At 32.8% G+C, this 23,639-nt stretch overlaps 2 protein-coding genes across 2 annotated transcripts in view; both read right to left on the minus strand.

Annotated features, from left to right (window-relative positions):
- Positions 1-784: 784 nt before the first annotated feature.
- Positions 785-23,639, minus strand: part of LOC132947708 (uncharacterized) — a 31,790-nt gene continuing 8,935 nt past the window's right edge. Inside the window, exons 2-3 of the mRNA XM_061017963.1 lie at positions 1,763-1,876; positions 785-1,177 (exon numbers count right to left, since the gene is read on the minus strand). Coding sequence (XP_060873946.1) covers positions 785-1,177; positions 1,763-1,804 — 435 coding nt within the window. The 5' untranslated portion in view covers positions 1,805-1,876. The remainder of the gene's footprint in view (positions 1,178-1,762; positions 1,877-23,639) is intronic.
- On the minus strand, positions 16,320-17,673 carry LOC132947140 (uncharacterized). The gene has a single exon (XM_061017348.1). It carries the CDS (start codon positions 17,657-17,659, stop codon positions 16,568-16,570), a length of 1,092 nt encoding a protein of 363 aa, XP_060873331.1. The 5' UTR covers positions 17,660-17,673; the 3' UTR covers positions 16,320-16,567.

Raw genomic sequence — 23,639 nt, forward strand, 5'->3', positions numbered from 1 at the left:
TGTGTAAATAAAAAAAAATATATAGGTACAATTTCTTGTTTATACTTTTAAAATACATATTTTGGGCGTATTATACACTTAGATCATATACTATGTAAGACGATCTAAAATTACCTATACAAGAGTTCAAAATCAGGATAGGCCTACCCGCTGTACACGACTTGGACGGTGTTGGGAATAGATAACGAATATAATATCTAGATAAAGATATTAGATTATTGATGGGAATTTTTCTAGATAAAGATAATAGATACAAATACATAAAGCACAGTGAATTACCTATTTTTGAAATGTTATACTTATTTTATTTCAAGGATATTGTGAATTAAACATTTTATAAATAGTTCATCTAAAATGTGTATTTAAGCTAATATACATTTTATTATTTACTTAATTTCAATAAATACAATTTTTGTTTTTAGTAAATAAAATAGCAAATAGTGATTAATTAGGTATATATGTTTTTACCTAGTTATAAATAGCTATATTTTATTTACGTCTTACACTTAAATGGTAAGTTTTTGTACGTAATTTCATTTCTATTCATGGTCGTGAATGAGTATCTCATAATGTGCACGCACTAAAACACTTGATGATTATAATATATTAACTATGGTACATTTGTATAATACATATTTTATTACATTTATAATAAATTAATTATGGTACATAATAACGATAGGTGATTAAATGCGATAGCGGTACTAAACCTAACAATAATAATTAAACACAAGAAATGTATAGGTACCAAATAATTAACAAAATTCAATTAGTTATTGAAGAACTATAAACATTCTTCTATTTTTGCTGGTACAATGTCGGTCCAACGAATTACTGGACAATTATCTGAGTTTTCATCCGCCGACGGCTTCGATGGCGGCGGATACGGTTTCCTTGACCCCTGAAGCAGGGGTGGTGGATATAAAAACTTAGACTCGGCCACACAGCAGGCCATAGGGGGTGGTCCCATCACATCGAAAATTGCAGGCCCTATATAATATTCCGGCAGCGGCGGTGGAGGGTATGAAAAGTTTGCGGAAATTATGACGCTTGCCGGGGGCGGCATTGGCTGTGTGCAACACAGCGCCGGCCCCAAGTAATACCGGTAGTTAGCGGCATCGTCGGCAGTATCGTCCCACTGCTGCGACGTTCTCCCGTTCTGGGTGTCAGCGTTTTCCTTAAACACAAAAACAATCTCGAAATAATAATACGATCATAATATTATAATACGATAATGTTTTTAAATCCGTTTACATTAAACACAAAAACAATCACAAAATAATAACGTACGATAGTGTTTAAATGCGTCCTTGCAGGGACTAAAATTGTGTGTATATAGTAGGTATACCTTTCAGTAATCATTGAGAATCGTTTTTATTCATTAAATTGATATTTTCAAGACATCTGCACCTTTTAAGCTCTTAACAACGCTAGCATCTAGTTACTGATTGAAACTTGTTTAACATACGATATTATAACGCAAGCGAAATATATCAAAATGAAAAGCCGAAATAGTTTATTTGCTTTCAAATTTTAACAAGCTACCGTTAAGTCGTAATAACAATGACGAATGACAAACATAACCAAAAACATATTGAATTTCGACCATTATAATTATATTGGTAGACGGGAACGGTAGGTACGTACACTGTACAGAGTGTTTAGTTGTTTATAGTGCTACGATTAGGGACCAACGAAGCTTAAAACTAATTCTGGACAATAAACTTGTAGTTTAAAAATAAAACAGAGATCTAACATTTACCTCCGGATCGTCGACGGTTTCAGCGGGCGATGGCGTCGTCATGATCGCGAGAGCATTTTCGGACGGCTGCAGGGGTGTATCCGCGAGTGTCCTCTCGTTATCCACAACGTTTTCCTTAAACACAAAAACGATCACAAAATAATTATAATATTATTTGCACGAGTCGAAAGTGGACAAGTCAAAAAGGCGAACACTTTTACCTCGCACGGAATTGGTTCCAGATAAAAAAAATACCCATGTCTCGCTATTATTTATCATTATATAAAAAAGTTATAATTTGTTTAAATGTAATACTATATACCATCAGGCTACTACAAACTGCGGTACTGCGCCCGTCAATCCAGTCATCAAACAATCCAATTACAATTTTCTTCCAGCGGATGATGAACCTTAAGTTCATTAGCACTATGATAATTGTCGCCCGAACAATTACACCGAGTAATGTGAAATACATATTTTTGTTGACGATTGACGATTATAAGTTATAATAACAATTATTAACGCGAGCGTACACAAATAAGTCGAAGGCTTGTTGTGAAGTGAACAGATTTCATAAAAAATATACGTCGTCATGTATATAGAAGTACCTAAGTGATTCTAGACAGCCAGATAGGTGCCTATATTTATTCGAATAATATTTTTTTTTTCAAACAAATAAATAATATTAAAATTTTGTTCCACATAATTAATATTATAACATTCGCTCGCGTGTGCCCAAATGCGAAGTAGGTACCTACTTGAAATTATCAAATGATAATGTCTAGTACTCAAATGTCTAATACTCAAATGTCGAGTAACAATGTTGGTGTACATTGGATGCCCTACATCAATTTTTAGGTTTTTTTTTACCATGCTATAACGGTGCACAGCACTGTGTTTTTGATCAAAATTAATACCGATTTATTACACGGGAAGCACCGTGCCGGTAGAACTCAATAGTCGTTTCAGGAACCGTTTTAGTGTGCAACTATAACTATTGTTCATTTGTCAGACTAGAGTCGGTGTTGCAACCGTGCGAGAGTGAACAAAAGTACAGTGCCATAACCGTATATGAGTGTTGAAAAATACCGTGCACATACTGTGACAAAAATAAACAAAAAACTTAAAAATACGAAAATCACTTTTGCGAGATGACGGTATCGAATCAGGAACCCCTAACAACCTATGGTCTGGAAAACCTAGTTCCTACCTACCGGGTTACTATCTAAGATATTCTTTTATAGCGATCCCATAGTATTTAAATCTTTTTAATCACTGTTACTTAAATAACATTATACAGTTTATATAATATATATATATATAAATTTACATTTAAGTATATTTAAATTCCTTAAAACTCAAATGTATTTAAATATCCATATAAATGATAATTCAAAAACTCAAAATATTACTAACAAATAAAATTAGACAAATTTAAAATTTGTTTCATATAATTATAATAATAATATTAAAGCTAAAACCTGTGTAGTTTATGCTTAAACAATAAAGGAATAAAAACATTTAAAAAAAAATAATATTATTAATATAACAAGACGTTACAGTGACATTTGTTTTACAAGCGCGTAGCATACCAAATTTTACGCTCGGCAGAACACATTTATCTCCGTAAGTTTATAAATTAGAGCAAATTGAGCTCTTATACAATTTAAAGCTAAGACTATTATCTTGACATTGACATAGGCATTTTATTATATTTTAATTTTAAAGCGAGTTATGTGTATTTTAAAATTGTAAACTGTTTGTACATCTTAAAATACTCATAACTCGCTTTAAAATATAATAAAAAGCCTATGTCATTGTCTAGATAATAATCTTACCTTTAAATTGTATAAGAGGTTAATTTGCTCTAATTTTTAAACTAAGCAATTTTTAATAAAACGTTAATTTGTTTTGAGTTTTGTTAAAAAAATACATGAGATACATTGAAAATAGTGGTAGGCATTAACAAATAACGACCAAGTACTCAAGTGAATATCTAGTAGTCGACGGCTCGCTGTGTGGAAGCTTTAACACGGCCGCCGGAATCGTCAGTCTATCCCGTTACGCCAACGCCGAAATTACGTGAGCAAATCGCCGTGCCGAGGTGTAAAATTTATATTGTTTGTAGTATAGATTAATATATTGTTTCGTTAATGTTAGTGTGCGCAAATCGCCATGACCATTATTGTGTTGTAAAATTTAAGGCACGAATTGCCATACTTATTTTTATTTTGTATAAGTGAAGTCGCGAATCGCCACTTGTATCAATTTTGCCGCGTACGCTAATCGCCGCGGGCATTATATTCATTGTTGTGTTATTATTATTATTTTCATTATTATACAGGATAGGTAGCAGCTGGCCAGCCGTGCACCGTCCAAATTGTGAGTTTATTATTTACTATTTATTATTATATCCTGTTGGGCCAGAAGGGCCACAATATTATTAGTCATATTTTATACCTTTATGTTGCTGTGATTTTTTTTTATATTCCTTGTGTCCACAAATAATTATTTATTTTGTGTACAATACAACAACCATTTTTACCAGCAACCGTGTTATCCATTATTAAATAGAGTTACCTTTCTGTCATTATTTTATAAGCTTACACACTATCACATCTACACACTCACACACCCACCACACACTAGCACTCTCTGGTCTTGCACGGCGAACCCGTCCACTTCCTTTGAGTCGCTATAACATATATACACACAAACACAAGTCGATCGGTGTGTGAACGTTGCGTACAAGTATTGCTGTACCGGGCGCACGAGCTATAATTGTATCGTTCCCGGCGCGATCAAAATGAGAACCCCACTTTTTTACAGTATAAATTATTTAGTTGGTAGTTTTTCTGAACATTTTGTGGTACATACTTCAAAATCCAAACAATTAATTTTCCAGTTACCTATACAAACAAAAATGTGTAGGTATTATGTATTTTATATTTCATTTTCGTCGACGTATTGACATGTGTGCAGCATCCTTGCAAGATACTTAAAAATTAGTATCGCGATTCTAGATACCACAAACATGACTTTGGAATATTATGATTTGTGATACTAGAATTTAGATACCTACTCTATTATCGGTATTCGATAAACGATACATTTAAATAAAATTAGTCACAGATTTTTAAATTTTATATTTATACATACATGCATATTAAATATTATATGCTAAATAATTAATAAAGACACAGTTAATAACTTTATAATTATGCTGAAATTAGGTATGTGTGTGCATGATGTGCACATATGAGAGTTAAAATTTCGACAGCCCAAAATGTACACGCGCCACATAAATTGCCTAAATATTACTCCTTAAAACATGAAACGCTCCAGCTGCTCCCCTTATACAAGGTACGAAATAAAATATATTATTGTCTTCTTTGAATATAATTATTTGAAACAAAATGTATAAAAATTCACTATTACTTCTTGAGTGCTGTAAAAAATATACTACAGAAAATGTAATATTAGTGCAAAAATATGCCAAAATATGCAAATAGGTACCTAATTAGATTGTAACTGTATTACGTGGTTTTCATTGTCTCGTATAACTAAGTTAGAAATAGAGTGCTGCATAATACTAATAAAAAATTAATGCGTATCAACCCTAGCCCTACCTCGCCTAAAAATTATCATAATATGGTTTAGTTTTATAATGATAACATTTTCAGTATTCTAGGAATTTACATCACCATATTATCGTCGATCGGTCATTTAATCGTAGTTATGAGTATGAGTTACTTAAACACTTGTTACCTAAACGCATTGTTTCTTACAACTTTTTATAGAAGTAATAAAGGTAAAAATAATATTTTTATCATTGTGAAGTGCGATTTCAGAGCACAGAGTAGAAAATAGTTATTTATTGGGTTTTGTCCATTACTGTCCTAGGCCGGAGCGTATACGTCAATACGTCACGTTCCAGTGGTATTATTCATGTTGATAGAAGATGGTGGTTATTTATACTATACTAGCTCTCCGAGCGTCGCTGGGGGAGACCCCCAAACGCCCCGAGTTGGTGAAGAGTTTTAACCGATGTCGGAAGCTGCAGTGGTCTTTTGGTCTGGTTGTCCGTCTCGAGCCGGTTGGTATGTGATAAGGAACTGTGATAAGGTTAGGACAACCGCGGTTCGACGTGGTAGCCTGGGTTATGGCGCTGTAAATTCGAAATTCCGTAAAAAAATCGATTTTTTTGATGTCTATCAGGTCAGTCACCTCAGTTATCCGGGTAGGCATTCCGACTTCGTCGGATAGCGGACAATGTGGGACGGCCGGGTCACGGCATCAGGTATGCAATCCAACTGCGTCGGATCATAAACAACGTTCTTTACTGCCGCCGAAAACGGGACATTACGTAAAAACAAATTTCAAAAAATTCGGGCGGCCATGCAAATTATATAGCCGCAGTGTTTTTTGGGTGTCTAACAGGGCAGTCATCTCAGTTAAGACCTGGAGTAAATATTTTTTTACCGAAAAAAATAGCATGTGGCACCTCAAATTAAACGTCTTCACGGTGCCAATATTCATCAGTCATAAGATATTAATATAATGGAATAGTTTATATTATAAAATGTAAAACGTCCACAACCACTGATAGTGTAGTATACTGCATAACATTAAACATACGAATACACAATAAGAATATCTGCAAATTATCACAAATAATATAAATTTGATTTTATCACGGATATAGATATATTTAAATTCCAACAAAAGCACTGATGGAATAATTATAATACACCCATGCAAAATAAAATATTAACTGAAATTAATTAAAAATGTAGAAACAATTATAAATCGTCTATTAAATTAAAATTTGTTTTATCTTTAAAATATTAGTTATGTTAAACTTTTGAAGGCTTTGGGGCACCGGTTAAACTTTTCTGATTATTTTTAAAATATGTTCTATACGACCATACATCATTTTTAGTATTTTTTGCACATAATAGAACTAAAACCCCAGTCACAAAATTTAAAAAATTTAAAAATAACGACCACCCTACTTGAACACCTTACTTCAATTGAACACCCTACTTTCCAGTAAATAAAAAAAATGTATGTTACTATAATTATAAGTTCATGAAATTGTGTCAGAGATGAGTTTCTGGTGGTGTTCCTATGGTAACAAACCAAAATTATCAAAATTTACCAAAAAAAAAATTGACGTAAATTTTACATCTCTATTTATTGGTATATACTATTACAATTAAACCGTAATGAGCACTACTTACATAATATTGGGATAATAATTGCATATTAATCAACAATAGGTAGGCCCCTAACGGTCCTAAGCTATATTATGTACTTTATTCTAGGTGTGATCGGATTGGCGTGGTACGTCTTATGGCTGTACGTGATAAATGGAAATTATTCATTTCGGAGCCTCAACCGAGATTTAATTTTGTTTTGAGGTTGAAACAACTCACGATATCCTCCCGTAGCATCTGGCGTTTCGTTAACCCGATCAATCGTATCGGATATTCCATGGAAGTCGATTTGCACTTCTAAGCCAGTCCTTGTCATCGCCTTGTTATACGCGTGTTATTATCGACTTCGTGAAACAAATCACAGTGATTTAAACAACAATTACGTATGTGTTTTTTTTTTCTTAATACACTACGAAGTGTACGTTATTACATTACTGTTTTAACGAGTATTTACTATGACTATTTTCACTTAATGAGATATCAATGTGAAATCTGTGATTAGCATTTGAATTATAAAAAATCATTCCCTAACGCTTAACATAGATATCACATGGTAGTTACATTGTGATAGTACATCTATATATACTTTTTGAGACATCATACAGATGAACTTCACAAAACTGGGCGTTAAGCGTTGTCTCAGAGTGATCACTGAGAAAAAATTATAAACTTCTCATTTCACAGTGCGACTGTTGTGTAATAGCTATGTGACTAGATTTGTATAGTCTATACTTCTATCTGTATATACATATATCTGACGAGTAGACAATGTCCACAAGGCATAATATACGTATAATATCACCTATATACGCCTAGCTATATTCAGCTTTAGGTACAGGTACGTAGCTAAGGGGTGGGGTGGCCTAGGGTGGCTCGGCCACCCAAAATACTTACAAGTAGGGCTGGGATTTTAATGCCCTAAAAAATCCCAAAAAATGTCCTAAAAAAAATGCTTTTATGACCTAAAAACTCTAAATAATGCCCTAAAAAAAATGCTTTTATGATCTAAACATTTTTTTTAAAAATAATTTTAGTATAAATTAAAATAAAAATTTTAAAAAAATGCATTACAAAAATCTATTACAAGTGTAAGCTGTCAATACATAGTTTTAGTATAAATCTAAAAAAAAAGTTGTACACAAAGCTAGATAAACTTAATCTCATAAACGTGGAATTCGTTCAATCTGAAAAAAATAAATATTTTTATAAATTATTTAATAGGTTTAGATCGTATATTTATTTACCTGTACATTCTCAACTGTTACACTGAACCACGAGAGCTTGTTTCAGATTTTCAAATAAAAATGATCTTCTGTTGTCTGCCAGTAAGTTCTTGTAGATAGAAAAACTACTTTCAACATCTACTGAAGACTGAAGTGATTGGCGAATATTCGAAGAATACTAAATCATTCACTGTAAAATCATCCGGAATTTCATTTGTTGCGCCTTGACCATTCAAAATATCAGATATATCGGAAAACCTTGTCCGATAATATAATACGAATTACGAGTACCTACTTATAATCTGTTATATTTATTTAAACCATGTTGATGTAAAAATCTTAAAATAAAATTTCAAATTCATACTTGGTTTCCAAAACTCAAAAAATGCTCCAAAAACTCTAAATGCCCTAAAAAGTTAAGAAAATAACCTAAAATCTAAAAAATGCAAAGAAATGCAAAAAAATGCAAAATAATCTTTCTTATTCTCATTCAAATGCACATAAAACAAATTTGTGACAAGACGAGCATTGCACAGTAAGCTTAGGAAAATAATGCAAAGTGCATCGAAATCCCAGCCCTACTTAAGACACCCCAATGGCAACCCCATTATATTGTTAAAATATCCGAGGCTCAAATAATAAATTGAATAAAAAACGTTAAACCATTATAGTTTAATATTCAAAAATGTCTATTATGATATTTGTTACTATTACATAATTATCTTTAACGCTGTGTTCTCACGACGATTACAAATATGAACATAACAGCTTGTAATATTTATCACATCAGATGCATCAGATTTTTGAAAAGCATGGTCTGGTTGCCAGAACTCAGAATAGAAATCGTTCATCGATACTCATCGTATTTGTCGTGTTGACGTTGACACGTTGAACACAATGTATCTATATTATGAACCCAAATTCCTATTTCATTAATTTGCCATTTACCTTCACGGCATCATTGCTTGGTTAGCGATGGTTACCTTGGTACCAAGATAATTACCATGCGTATTATGCGCAATAATATACGTAGCCCCAATTATTTCCTAGAGTATACGTCTTTATAATTATTTTATATTGCCTATGATAAAATATAATATGGTAATTAATATCATTATAGCTGTACAACTACCTGAAATTATTTTAAGGAAACGATTTATGTCAGCATATTGGTAAGCTATAATTTATATTAATGACAACCACATGCAATTGATGGATCAAATATTTTTTAAAAGCTAATTAGTGTAATTACCACAATATTATTAATATTTTATATCAAATATATTATATACTTATAATAATATAGGCATACTTACCATTAAAAAAATTAATATATCATAAATCATAAAAAACATTAACAATAATATTATTTTGTTTTGTATCACAATTTGAAACAACATAATAATAATGTTAATGGTTCTTTTAAAAGATTAGATATACCTACATCCATTAACAATTATTTGTATCATTTAACGTATCGATCATTCGAAATATTATTTTATTTTATTTTTTTAATCTTTTAAATATTGTATAGATAGGTAAAACTTGAAAAACGACTCCTAACAATAATAATTATTATTAATATTTACATTATATCAGTGTAAAACAGTGAGTAGGTATAGCTGCGGAGTCTGTTAAACCATTTCAACGCCATCATAGAAACTTACTAATAGCTGGTAATGCAGGTCCCTATTTGTATTTTGTACAATGTACACAGCTGTATAAAGTTAATCGGAGACATTGTCGAAAACCTTTTTTACTTTCCATAATCCGTTTTAAGTAGGCATACAATATAATATATTATAATATATCATATTATATAGGTAGGTACATATAATATATTGTTGTTGCGTTGTGAAATAGAATAAGTTACCAAAAAAAAAAATTGTACAAAACGTAGGTATACAGAAATACCTTAATAATTTATATTATAGTATGTATAATAATATCATAACAATAATAACATAGCTTTTACAAAAATATTCACCTACGCCAGCGTGTTGTGGATGAAAAATACCCATAACTCATACGTAGGGCTAGGATTTATATGCATTCGCATGTTTTTTTTCCTTAAGTCCAAATTTATTGGTTGTCGGATTTGTCCACGTTTTGGCTTATTCTTGTTTAAATAGAACAATTTTTTTTTTGCATATTTTTGCATATTTTTGCATATTTTTACATATTTTGAACATAGACGTGTGTGAAGTTGCATTTTGTAGGTTTTCATTTGTAAGTATTTGTAAGTTGGTTTTCAGAGTTTGTAAGTTAAACCCACTACCCTCTGGCGAATTTCCAAAAATTCATCCTAGCCCCCCCCCCCCCCACCATATCAGCCTTACAATTGGTCCGGATCGATTTGCCCGATATGGGAGGCCAACTTCACACACGTTGAACATAATGCATATAATTGCATATTCATAGATTTTTGAGCATTTGATTTTTTTTAACTTAAATTTTGATATTATTATAAGTTATTGTGAATTTTAAATGGTGTGTATTTCATGAAATCGATAGTTTTTGGTTTATCCGTCGATTTGTCGTAAATATATATAGTATAAAGACTACGTCCTATCTAATCTTATTTTGGTCGGACTACTGCGATAGAATTACTTACACATTGTTATACAGTGAGACAGCACAAAATTATTTTATTAGTATGTCGTGTGTTGCGCAAATGTGTGGACATTTATACTTAACAATTTAAGTTTTATAAAATGACGAAAGTTCAAAGTGAAAGTGCCAAGTTACGTCATTTTGTTGAAGAATTTTCCAGTGACGTTTTTAAAACGGATGGTAAAATAGTAAATTAAAAATTTGTTTTTGCAAATTTTTACATATTTTGGTAAATAAAATGCATATTTTAGAATTTGTTATTGCATATAAATCCTAGCCCTACACATAAGCATTCGGCACCTGCTCCGACGTTATAAGAAACAAGGAGGCGTCGTAAAATGTGTCAACATATCAGAACCCGACCTATCTGGTTTTGAATTCGAAACGATCTCAGACGCACGTAAACCTATGATATTTCCAAACACTAATGTGTACAACATTTACGACTTCCTGCGACTTCCTTTTATGCTCTACAGTAATATTATATTTATTTAAAGTGCATTATACACGGGCTCGAGCCCTTTGATTACCTGCATAATATGAATATATTATTATACAATGTACCTACAATATTAAGAGAGTATATTGACAACAGCACACAATTATTATGAGTCTATTAGAAAGCAGGGATCCGCATAGGCACACATGTCACCAATCTTTTAACCGAAGTCATTTCGTTAGTTTTCGGCTTACGACGGAGGAAAAAAGGGGGTAGTAGTCATGGACAAAAAACCGCCAGGAGACTTAAACGCATACATGGAGACAAATACAGTATTGCATAATCAACTTTATGACCCATCAGTATTTTTGGGAATGCGATATCCAATAGGAAGGCCGACGCTCGGCCAGGGATACCGAGTTATGTATAGGTATTAGCTCCAGTAACTGCAGGTAGAATAATATAATAACACGACTTTGTATAAAGCTCAGGCAGGGAATGTGTAGCAAATGACTAGCAAACCGCAAGTCGCTAATATTCTTAAAATTGCATACAATCACCAGCTAAACTATGGTGTACACATAATTGTAAAAAAAATTCAAACACTGACATTTCGATTAGAGGCGGGGCTTGGATGACAGTAATTATTAAGAAGACTTATTTGCCACCCCGCCGAACGATGATGGAACAAATCTTAAAAATATTCGTATACAAATTTTGAAAATGATCGTACAAAATACAAGTTCATACAAATTATATAATATACTTACTAAATATTAGTGTAGGTATAAGATATTCGTAAATTTCAAATGGTTTGGGCCGGGGTGATGTACTTACGCATCGCCAGTTTTATTGGGATCTCTTCCACATCCAAAGATCAAGCGCACAAGACTGTGACTTACAACAAAAATAATCTATAGACCAACACTATATCCAATGTCTGCAAATCAGAGACGCGCTCGTTCGAGGTGATAGAGAAACACTTTCGCAAATCGCGACGTTTAAAAAAGTCGTAACTTAGGTAAAATGTAAAACACGACCAGAAAACGACGCGAAAACCCTGCACAATCACCTTCAACCAGAGATATAGACACTAGAAATTATATAATATTAAATAGGTAGGCTTAGTGACATTTTTCTTGAATGGCCATCTAAGTGTAGTACTTAAAAAAATTCCGGACCCAATTAGTGCAGTACCTGCGATTAGGCTACTATTTAGTACTTGCAGGGATCCAACTCGGATGCGCCGATGGAAAGTTGCACGTTCGACGGCGATTGAATAAACCCGAATTTCATTTAATTAAAATACCCTTTTAATAATCATTTAAGATAAGACTATTGTCTATTGTCATGACTGTAACCGTGGATAGGGCTCCGCTCCTACTTCTTTCTGAAAGCAAGTCAATCAACAACTCCACATCGTCGACAGTGTCCACAGATTTGACAGTGCATAAGCGATTTTCTAGTCCCTGTTGGACAGTTGGTAAAAGTTCTTCTTCAGATTGAATATTTATAATGAATACAGTTTTTTGTTTTTCTACCGATTTAAAGTATAAACAGAAATTCTTATGTATAATTACTTACGAATACAGCCGTATAGGTATTATAATATAGCTTTATTGCAATCTATATTAAGTTATGGTTTAGTAGTATGGTGCAACCCTGCAGGCATTTGCATACATAAACTTAATGTTACAGTAAATAAGTTGTTAAGATTTATATTGAGAAAACAATATTATATATATAAATATGCATTGTACACAAATATGCAGGTAACGGCGAATGAGCGACGGTTATTTAAATCCACCGCCGCCGTACATCGCAATCGCATTAATAATATGCAATGCAGTTAAAAGCAGTTTCAGTTCTGCCGTTGCGCTCGTGCGTGACACACACGGCCGGATCGCTCGTGATAACACGTGTTGGCACGATCGTCGTTACTATTGTTTTTATGTACGCGGTGCTTGTGGTGGTAATGTAGCGTCGAAATATCTTAACACTATTGTCTTGTGTCGTGTTCGGATGAGTGATCGGATATATTACAGTTTTTAGGTGAGTCAAATTTTTGGTAATCATAAATTTAGTGTAGCATACAAAATATACTGCAACAGATTCTAAATAATACAATAACAAAATAGAACTTATGGAATATATGGGACGGTTCTTTTATACTCGAATTAGACTATAGTAATATAATTTACCTACATGTATACTATGAAGGTAGTACTAAATATATTACAGTTTTTAGGGCAGTTGATTCTTTGAGGTAATATAATCTGCTAATTATAAATTTTATGTATGATACAAAGCTGCTGCAGATACTATATAATACAATAATTATTATAAACTAATAGATCTACATGTATTTAATTAAATTCTGGCAGTTAAATTGTATAATGATATGGCTATACTATTCGATATTACTTATGTAGGTAGGTTTAGTTATGAGTATTAAGTGATCAATTAAACTATTTGATAAATAGTTAGCTACATTTATTAAGCATCGTTTGATAGGTTCAATCATTAGCATAAAATCAAATTAATAAAATATAACAAATATACACAGCTAATGCTTTTATTATCTACGTTTATAAAGCAACGCTTCTAAATCGTTTCACATGGGCTCGAATATGTGGTAAGATATTAAATATTAAAAATATAATATACTATGTAGTGGGTTCTACATTTTTTAGGTGAGTCAAATTTGGTGTAAAATACTAACGATGCTACAGATTTTAAATAATACAATATAAATAAACATAGGTAGTAAAAATGTATGTATTTAATTAAGGTCTGGAAATTAAATTGTATGATTATTTGACTATATACTATTTGAAACAACTTATATAGGTAGGTTTAATTATGAGTATTATATGAAATAAATTATTTAATACATAATAAATTAATTACTTGAATAGACAATAGTAACATAACTAACGTATAGTATGTTGTGCTTAATATATTACAGTTCAAGTGAGTTAATTGGTTGAGGTAATGTATTATGATATGACTATACTATATGGGTAGGTTTTGAGCCCATGTCAAACGATTATGTGGTTAAATATTAAATATATAATAAAATATTTCAGTTGTTAGGTTAGTCAAATTATGTATATTAATAGACAAAATATAACTTATTATGTATTTAATTAAATTCTGGCAGTTAAATTGTATTATGATATGACTATACTATTAAACTATTTAATAATTAATATTTAATTAATACTATTTTATTATCTACACATTTATTGATCGACCCACCTATATTATTTAATAAGGGGTGCATTATATGGTTCTTTACTTGAATAGACAATAGTACAATATAACTGTATAGTACCCACTTAATTCATTACAGTTTTTAGGTGACTTGATTGGTTGAGGAAATTAAAAATTATAATGCTGCAGATACCATATAATACAATATTAATATACAAATAGATCTTCATATATTTCAGTAAAATCTGGTAGTTAAATTGTATAATGATATGCCTATACTGTTTGATAATGCTTATGTACAGGCGGTACGTTTAGTAAATATTGTTTTTAAATAAGTAATTGATAAACAACAATAATTAATTTAGCGGCGTCAAGTCGTTATTACTATATACAGGCTTGAATATATGCGTCGGAGGGTTAGATTCTTTTGAGCATTACGATTTAAGAGTCATAGATTTGACTTCAGTTTTCAACTCGATAGGTAGGTAGGTAGGTTTAGGCGTATGTGCGGATGACTTGCGGGTCGTGGTTTCGATGCCCGCCGCCGGGATTGTCGTTAATTTGCGGCGGCCGTGATAATCCGTATTTTTTTTTCGTTATTTACCTTTTGCTATCACTTCCGCCTATACTATTCGTAATTAATGAAAATTTTCCGATTTTTTTCAAAATTCGAGTTTTACCGCCTTTTCGGACTCCGTACAGTTCCGTTGAAACCTTATTCGCGTTCCCTCCTAGATGTATAGGCCGCTCGCGGCCGCACTTCGTTCGCGACGAGTCCGTGGGCCGATTGACATCGCGGAGAGCTCCGCCGTCGTGTCGCTATTACTATCTTATACAGGGTTGAATATATGCGTCCGAAATAATTTGAATTTATTGCTTAATTTTGTGTTTTCGGGGACAATAATGAACGCTGTCCGCGATTCGACGCAGTCGGATTGCCTACCGGGAACACCGAGGTGACTGACCAGCTATAGACACTCCAGAAAGACGGCGGCTATATGATTTGCATGGACGCCAGAAATATTTTGAATTTTTTTTACGTAATTTTACGTTTTTGGTGACAGTAATGAACGCTGTCCGCGATTCGACGCAGTCGGATTGCATACCTGACATGACCCGGCCGTCGCACATTGTCCGCTATCCGCACCACTGAGGTGACTGACCTGCTAGACACCCTAAAAAGACGGTTACTATAATGTGATTTGCATAGAAGCCCGAAATGTTTTGAATTTTTTTCCACGTAATTAATTTTTCCGTTCTCGGTGACAGTAATGAACGCTGTCCGCGATTCGACGCAGTCGGATAGCCTACCCTTATTACTACGGCGACCGTCATTCGAGGTGACTGACCTGCAAGACACTCAAAAAAAGATGGTGGCTATATGATTTGCTTGGACGCTCGAAATGTTTTACATTTTTTTTCACAGTAAAGAACGCTGTCCGACATGACCCTGACGTACCTTGTTATGGTTGTTGATATTATTATATTGTTTTTTTTCTGGTCAAAAAGCTTGAGAATTTAATACAAGGTTCCTCGTGAGATTTATACACTAGTAAAGAAAAATCGAAAGTATACCTGTACAATATACCTAGACAACATATCCACTAGTTAAGTTTACACCAGCGTGTTGACGCGTTTATTAATAATAATATCAAATAAATACCAAATAAATAATAAAACAAAAACGTTTATTATTCGTGTAAACTTACATAATATAGGTTATCCGATTATACATTATACATTATACATATTATACATATTATACATTATACATTTTACATTTTACATTACATATTTTACGGCAGTATAATAACCATAATTTATTTTCGATCGGTATAATTATTTATTTTCTTAAACATAGGAGCGGAGGACAGCAGTATTTACCGACCATTTCCACAGCAGATCTATGACTCAAACGGTGCAATTTCAATGGTAACTAAAGTCAGTATAGTGCGTGTGACTTGGGGAAACGTTCAAACGTCGGAGCGAACTCAGAATGAACGCGCGTACAATGGCGGAAGTAAAAGGATTTTAACTGATTTTCCGGCGAACGAGTTCAACCGGGGACACAAAAATGCGGGGCAAACTCGGCACAAACACGCACATACATTGCAGTCTATGCCGATACAGCGCCGCAACAAAGCATTCGCCGGACGAATCTCTTCGTCCGGCTCCACAGAGAGCGGCGTTTGGGAATTACCGCGGTTACCGTCGGGTTCGTGACTGCATCACTGCAGCCGCCGCGGGTTACCACCATATCCCGGATACCATTTGCCTGGTGGACCGATGGTTTCGCCGGACAATTTATAGACTCGTCGCCGTCAAACTGCAGCGCTGCCGTGTTGTGCGCCGGACTAGACTGCAGCACGTCGGCTTCGATCGGCCGAACATGTGGCAAAGATGACGAGATGTTGGACGGCGCCTCGATCTCGTCAACTTCTGCAGTGGCAGGTGCCGTTACTGACAACTCGGTGGACGATAAATCTGTCGAAACTTGCAACTCCACCATGGATGCAACGGAAGGTAACTCGATATCGAGTACATCGTGTCTGGGAAATACCGCGGTTACCGTCGGGTTCGAGACTGCGTCACTGCAGCCGCCGCGGGTTACCACCATATCCTGGATACCATTTGCAGCCTGATGGACCGATGGTTTCGTCGAACAGTTTTCAAACTCGGCACCATCAAACTGCACTGCTGCCGTGTTACACATCAGACTTGACTGTAGCACGTCGGCTTCGATCGGCCGAACACGTGGCAAAGATGACGAGATGTTGGACGGCGCCTCGATCTCGTCAACTTCTGCAGTGGCAGGTGCCGTTACTGACAACTCGGTGGACGATAAATCTGTCGAAACTTGCAACTCCACCATGGACGTGATGGAAGGTAACTCGATATCGGGTACATCGTCTGCGGAGTTAGATCGTTGCAGAGCCATATTAGGCATCGATTTATATCGTCGCATAATAATTCCGGTTGTAAACGGCCACTCGGTCTCGGGTTCATCTGCACCTGCGGAGTTCTTCTGCAGAGCCACATTAGGCGTCGATTTATATCGCCTGCAGTGCGCCGGTGGACTCTTGATATCTCGAGATTCCAACGTTTTCGCTCGATTTTGCTGGAGCACGTCGAAAACCTCGAAATAATTGTCGGTAACGGACTGGATCGTGGATTTGGGCGAAGTTTCCAGTGCTACAATATTTGACATATTGATCTGATACGGTTAAGTTAATTATATTAAACAAAAACTACGTTTAGACTTTTATAATGTATTATAAATGATCCGTAAAGTTCGTTGTAACAAATAATTGTACTTATACCTGATTAGGTACTGAATATACTGTGACGCACAGAAACAAATTATTTATGTTTCAAACACTTAGTTACACCCGTGGCAACCATATTTTTTATAGATTTTTTAAATCGAGAATGTATCTAGGTTCTTTTTATTTATATTCAATAATATTATTATTTATTCAAATCGTATTCATATGTTATACTGTTCAAGTACTAAATTGGTGAACATAAGAATATTGGATATAGGCGCATATAGGAAGTTAAATAATATTAATAACGAATGGTTTTTTAAAAATACTGAATTTCTTAAAACCACACCATGGCTATAAATAGCGTTACACTTTTTTTGTTATATGTAAAAAAACTTGTGGGAAATCCGCTATTAACATTTCTATATTAGCTATGAAAAGAAAAATGTATAAAAAGTGATAATTTGGTGCAAATTGCAAGTGTCACAGCTATACATTTTTGAATTATATCAAAATATCAAAAATCGATTAATGGGAGGAATTCATCAATTGTTACAGCTAAATATCAAATATCATAAAAATGTTAAATTCAAACGCTCATAAAAAATTAATGTAACTTTCCGGTAACCTTATTTTTTTGTTAAAGGTGGACAAAACTAGTGGGGAATCTTCTATTAAAATGTCCAATGTTACCTATGAAAAGAAAAACTTTTACGAATTTCTAACTGAAAAGTAATTAAGTAAGAGTAATATAAAAATTAATTAAAAAACAGTGGAATAACAAAAACAAATTTAAAGAAAAATGGAAATTATTGTATATACCATATAAAACAATAATAACAAAATTCAGAATTATGACTATAGTGCAGGTTCTCAAAATTCAAACTATAATAAATTGAGGGATGATAATCTAAAACTTACTTACTATTGGCATTTTTAGAGAAATTGAGTTTAACATCAAATTAAACTGTAAACATAGCGGGGAATCGTCGGTGTCACAAAACAAATGAAAAAATGATTATTTTTGGTATAAATTATCATAACAATAAATAGCAGTTAGACCAAACCGTACTATTTCCAATGAATCTTTGTAAATTAAAGAATTTAAACATTCTCCAAAACGTACTATTGCCTGTGTAAGACCATGATATTATTATCAAAGTTAGAACAAAACGAGCTATTGTCGATGTTTTTTTCAAAAGGTACCTATACCTACTATTTCCATTCATTACAGTAAAACGCACTATTTCCTATGTTAATGTACCTACTGCCAACAAGGATTCTATAAGTCAAAACGTAGGTATTATTTCCAAATTTTATATTTTGAAATGTATATTATTTTACTTAAGTAAATATAATCAATTAAATTATATTTAAAAGCAATTTGTTAACTTTATAAAAGTTATAATAATTATTTATCTCCATTCATTATTAAATGTACAACATTCCAGAATTTTAAAACACAAATTTGCCCATATACCTATTGAAAAAAAATAAAAAAATGTCAATACATGTGGATTGTCACCACTCATTATTTTGGTGGAAACGAAAACCAAACTTTTTTATAGTTTTAACGGAAACAAAAGTTTAGCTGTTGGCGGAAACGATGTGTGCTCAAATATTTAAATTACGTATTCCTTTTATTTATAAATAATGCATAATATTTAATAAAATTTAGTCTCATATTAAATATTTTTATATATATATATGTAGGTACATTACATACGTAACAACTGTGTACATATTTAAAATCGCTACTTATACAAATTATATACAAATAAGTATACTATGTTCTACGTTGAATTAAAAAAAAAAAATCAAACATGTATGGGTGGGATGGTGACAACCGCCCCTCGTGGTTTCGCCACTGTATAAAAAATGTGTACGATTTCGTATATTATGCGCATTCAAAACACACCCGTAATCCAATTTCGTGTAAATCCTCTTCGGAATTTACACTAATTGGGCTCCAAAATATTTGTCATATATATGCGGTTCCTGCTGCAGCATGCCAATCGAAGGGTCATTATATAATATGATAAATATTTGAAATATTTCAAGCTTATATTATCGTATTATATATTTTGTATTATTAAATCGAATAAATCGAATATCAAATCATGTTTTTAAACCAAGTTATATTCGATTGTATTTTATAGGTCTTGTGCACTTAATTTACGGTTGAATAAAATTAGTTCTCAATATGATACGTGCACGTGGGTATTAAGGGTAAAACTACCCTACCCTTAGTAAAAATCCGCTCGTACTCTATTCAACAATTTTTTTTTCATATAAATAATATTATCTTAAAATTATTATTAATTCAATATTATTTCGTACATAAAAGTATAAGTCTATTAACTATTCACGTGGTATTGTGGACCATGGCTTGTAAGAATGCAAAACGCAGGTCGTTTTGTGTGATTGAATGATGGTCCTTTATTCTTACGTAAAATAATCAAAACAGTTTATTTATGTTATACAGTTTTTCTTTTAGTTTGACAAGTGCTCTTCGAGCTACAGATATTTCGGTATAGAATTTTAAATGGGTTATACAATATTTTCTTTTGATATAATTTGCCCGTTGAGCTACAAATATTTGATACGTTAATTATTGACGAGTGGTATGACTCACGTGGGTGCCGTAGGGTTGATGGATCGGGCATTTGAATACCCCAGACCAAAACAGCCGTGAGGGAATCCTCTCCAGTGCTTTAGGCGTGAGCAGCTTGATCAGTACGCTGCCAGGGCGTACCACTAATCACACTGTCAAGGCTGAAAGAGGGGTGTGGAGGGAAGTTCCTTTACGTTACATTTGAAATAATAATAATGAATTCTATTAGAGAATGAGAACGATGACGGGAACGAACGACAATATAGGCTCACTAGGCTCTCATCTGGCCTGTATAAATGTAGTGTGACACCTATTGCCGCTGGTTGGTGTGCTGAATCATATTGACCACATTTCCTTATGTTTCCGCGTGATGCGTGTTGGCTCTCACGTGGGCGGCTAGGTTATATCGATGTAGCTTTTGATGATCTTGTTTACTTTGGTATTGATGACCTCAACTCGTGCTTTTCCGTGTCGGAAAGTCCTATAAAGTTGTCAGGTCTTGGAGCGCGTGTGCCGCCGCGCGCTCTGTACGGCGTCAGTGCGTTTTTATGGTTCGACGCACTTTTGTCTTTGTTCCATATACGTGTTGTTTTACGGGTAGGAAAAGTAATGGACAGTATCGTATATAAAGTTATTAAGTATCTCAACACTTTACGCGATCATTATTTGCAGTATCGATGAGTAAAATGTCGGAAAGTCATAATTTGGTCGGCTCGGTACCTTTTCATTTGACACTTGTTATGTCCGTTAGATGGCGCGGGCTGTTTCGTTTATTCCTATTAATTCTGTCTCGTTACAGGCTTTTCTAATTTTGTTGATATAGGTATGTAGGTAGTAGGCATCTACTGCAAAACAATGTTTAAGGAAAAAAAATAATAATTTAATAATACCTATACAACGTATTATAGTAAGTACTACTAAGTACCTACATACAAGGAAAGCGAGCAACTTTAAGTTATACATTATTTTGTTTGTGTATTTTTGTTTTTTATTCATTATACATTGTATTATACAATAATAATAAAAATAATATTACCACATGATAAAAAAAATACATAAGCAATCTTTCAAATAAGGCAAAAAAATGTCTGGAAGTAAAATACAGTCTAACGTACTGGGTATATCCGTCGTTATACACTTATACCACACTATTACATTATTTATAAACCATAAACTTTGTTTGAGAATCTGTATAAATATTTAAATGCGTTTGTACAATTTCGCGATTTTTATCAATAAAAAATATATCTAGATGAATTCATTTCGATGAGTAAAAAAATTATCTAAGTTGATCGTTTAGATACCTTGTAACTATTTATCTGGATAAGATAAAAGATGAAAAAAATAATTATCTAGATAAGTCCGAACACTGGTCTTTGGTCGGCGATCGACGAGCGGCGGCAGCACAGTTCCCGGCAAATGCATATTATGCGGTCGGGTATCGTTATTAATTATTATTACTGTAAAGCCACGTGGTTTTTCTAAGATTGTCAAACTGTCAAATATTTTTTATCATATTATTATTTAATGTGAATTATTATTGCTGTCGATATTTACATTATACGTATCTCTGAGACCGGTTAGGTCCGTTAGGGAATTTATAATATAATACAGATCTGTAAAAACGGTATTGCCGTATGTATGTATTATAATTTATATTTGATTGTCGTAACATGTAAAAATATATCAATAATATTATATTATCCTTATCCGAAGTGTGTGATCTATTATTCATATTATTAAATACACTTAACCTTAGAGACAGCTCTACGGAGATCTGATACTATTGCCAAACAAATAGTGTGCTGTTAGTTTTGATATTACTAAGTGAATTAACCTATCATCAAACTTTTAGGTAAGAATATTATCTGTGCTTAAGCGTCGGCGATTTTTTTCTATGTTTAATAAAAGCCAACGCTTAAGCACGGATAGTGTACAAGACTTTTAATAACATATGTTTGACAATAAAATATAATTGATTTTTGAAATTTTTCAATATTATATTAATTGAAGACCATATTTTCATATACTCGAGATTATTTATACCACTTTAGGATCACCTGTGACAATACAAATTACAAACTTCCGTTTTTCAATTAGAAACCTCCCCTTTACACTTTTAATTATACGGAAAGTATTTTTATTAAGAATCTTGATAATATCAAGATTCTTATATATATTATATCCAAATCAAAATTCGAACGAGTAGTTTTTAAGTTATATATTACTTTATATATACTAAGCCACTAAGAATAATATTATGTTTATCGTCTATGGTAATGGGTTAAGTAGCTATGAGTTATTATAGATAATTTGAAAATCAAATCAATATGATATAATGCAATATTACTAGGTATGCAATGTAGGCGTGAAATATTTGTGCAGTACATTTTCAGTCATGTAAAATGTAATTTATAAACGTATATAGATGTGGCAGCCACTTGTCTATGTCGCGGTAATGGAGTGCGCATTTTTTCTTCGTATGACCTATAGATAAATACCGCATTTAATTCTGTAAAAAAATATGTCGAAATTGCACTAAAAATGTACCAAAATCGCAATGAAAATAAATTAAAATCGCAGTACTTATAGGTATAAATATGTTACAATTGCAAAGAAAAAACATTTAAGTTAAACAATAAAATCAAAAAATATATAATTGACAATTATTTACATAAATAACATAATGGACATTAACAAATTACAGAATTATAATATAGTATTAAAATAAAATAAAATAAAAGTATTTAAAAATTATAACATTATTTTTCTGAATTAAAATTTTTAAATACAGTAGATTCTCGTTATGTTGAATCTCAAGGGGAACAGAAAAAAGTTCGAGATATCGAGTTTTATTAAAAAATAAAAAAACTAAATACCATTTAATGGTATGTTTTTATCTCGACACTGAGTAAACCATTTTAGCAAACATTTATCAATGTCTAAATAAGGAGTCATCCTCATTTTTTTCATATTTCCATAATTGAACTTCATTATTTTCTCTTTCTGTTTAATAATTGACGATAATGTATTTGGTGGAATATTGAATTCTTTGGCGATTTCACATTTTTTACGGTCACTTTTTTCAACTAACTGTATTAAACGAACTTTGTCCGAAATTGAAAGAACATTTATTTTACGCTTCTTTTCCATTCCACTATAAACGAACAAACAAACTACGAAAGGCTACAAACGTAACTACCAACGCGCTAAATCACAATCGCTATACTGCTCTGTCTGCACAATGTATGCAATGTACTGCACAATTCCTATGTTAACCGTAACAATAATATTATTTGTGAACTCGA

Source organism: Metopolophium dirhodum, chromosome 6 (genome assembly GCF_019925205.1).
Source record: "Metopolophium dirhodum isolate CAU chromosome 6, ASM1992520v1, whole genome shotgun sequence".
NCBI classification, from domain to species: Eukaryota; Metazoa; Arthropoda; class Insecta; order Hemiptera; family Aphididae; genus Metopolophium; species Metopolophium dirhodum.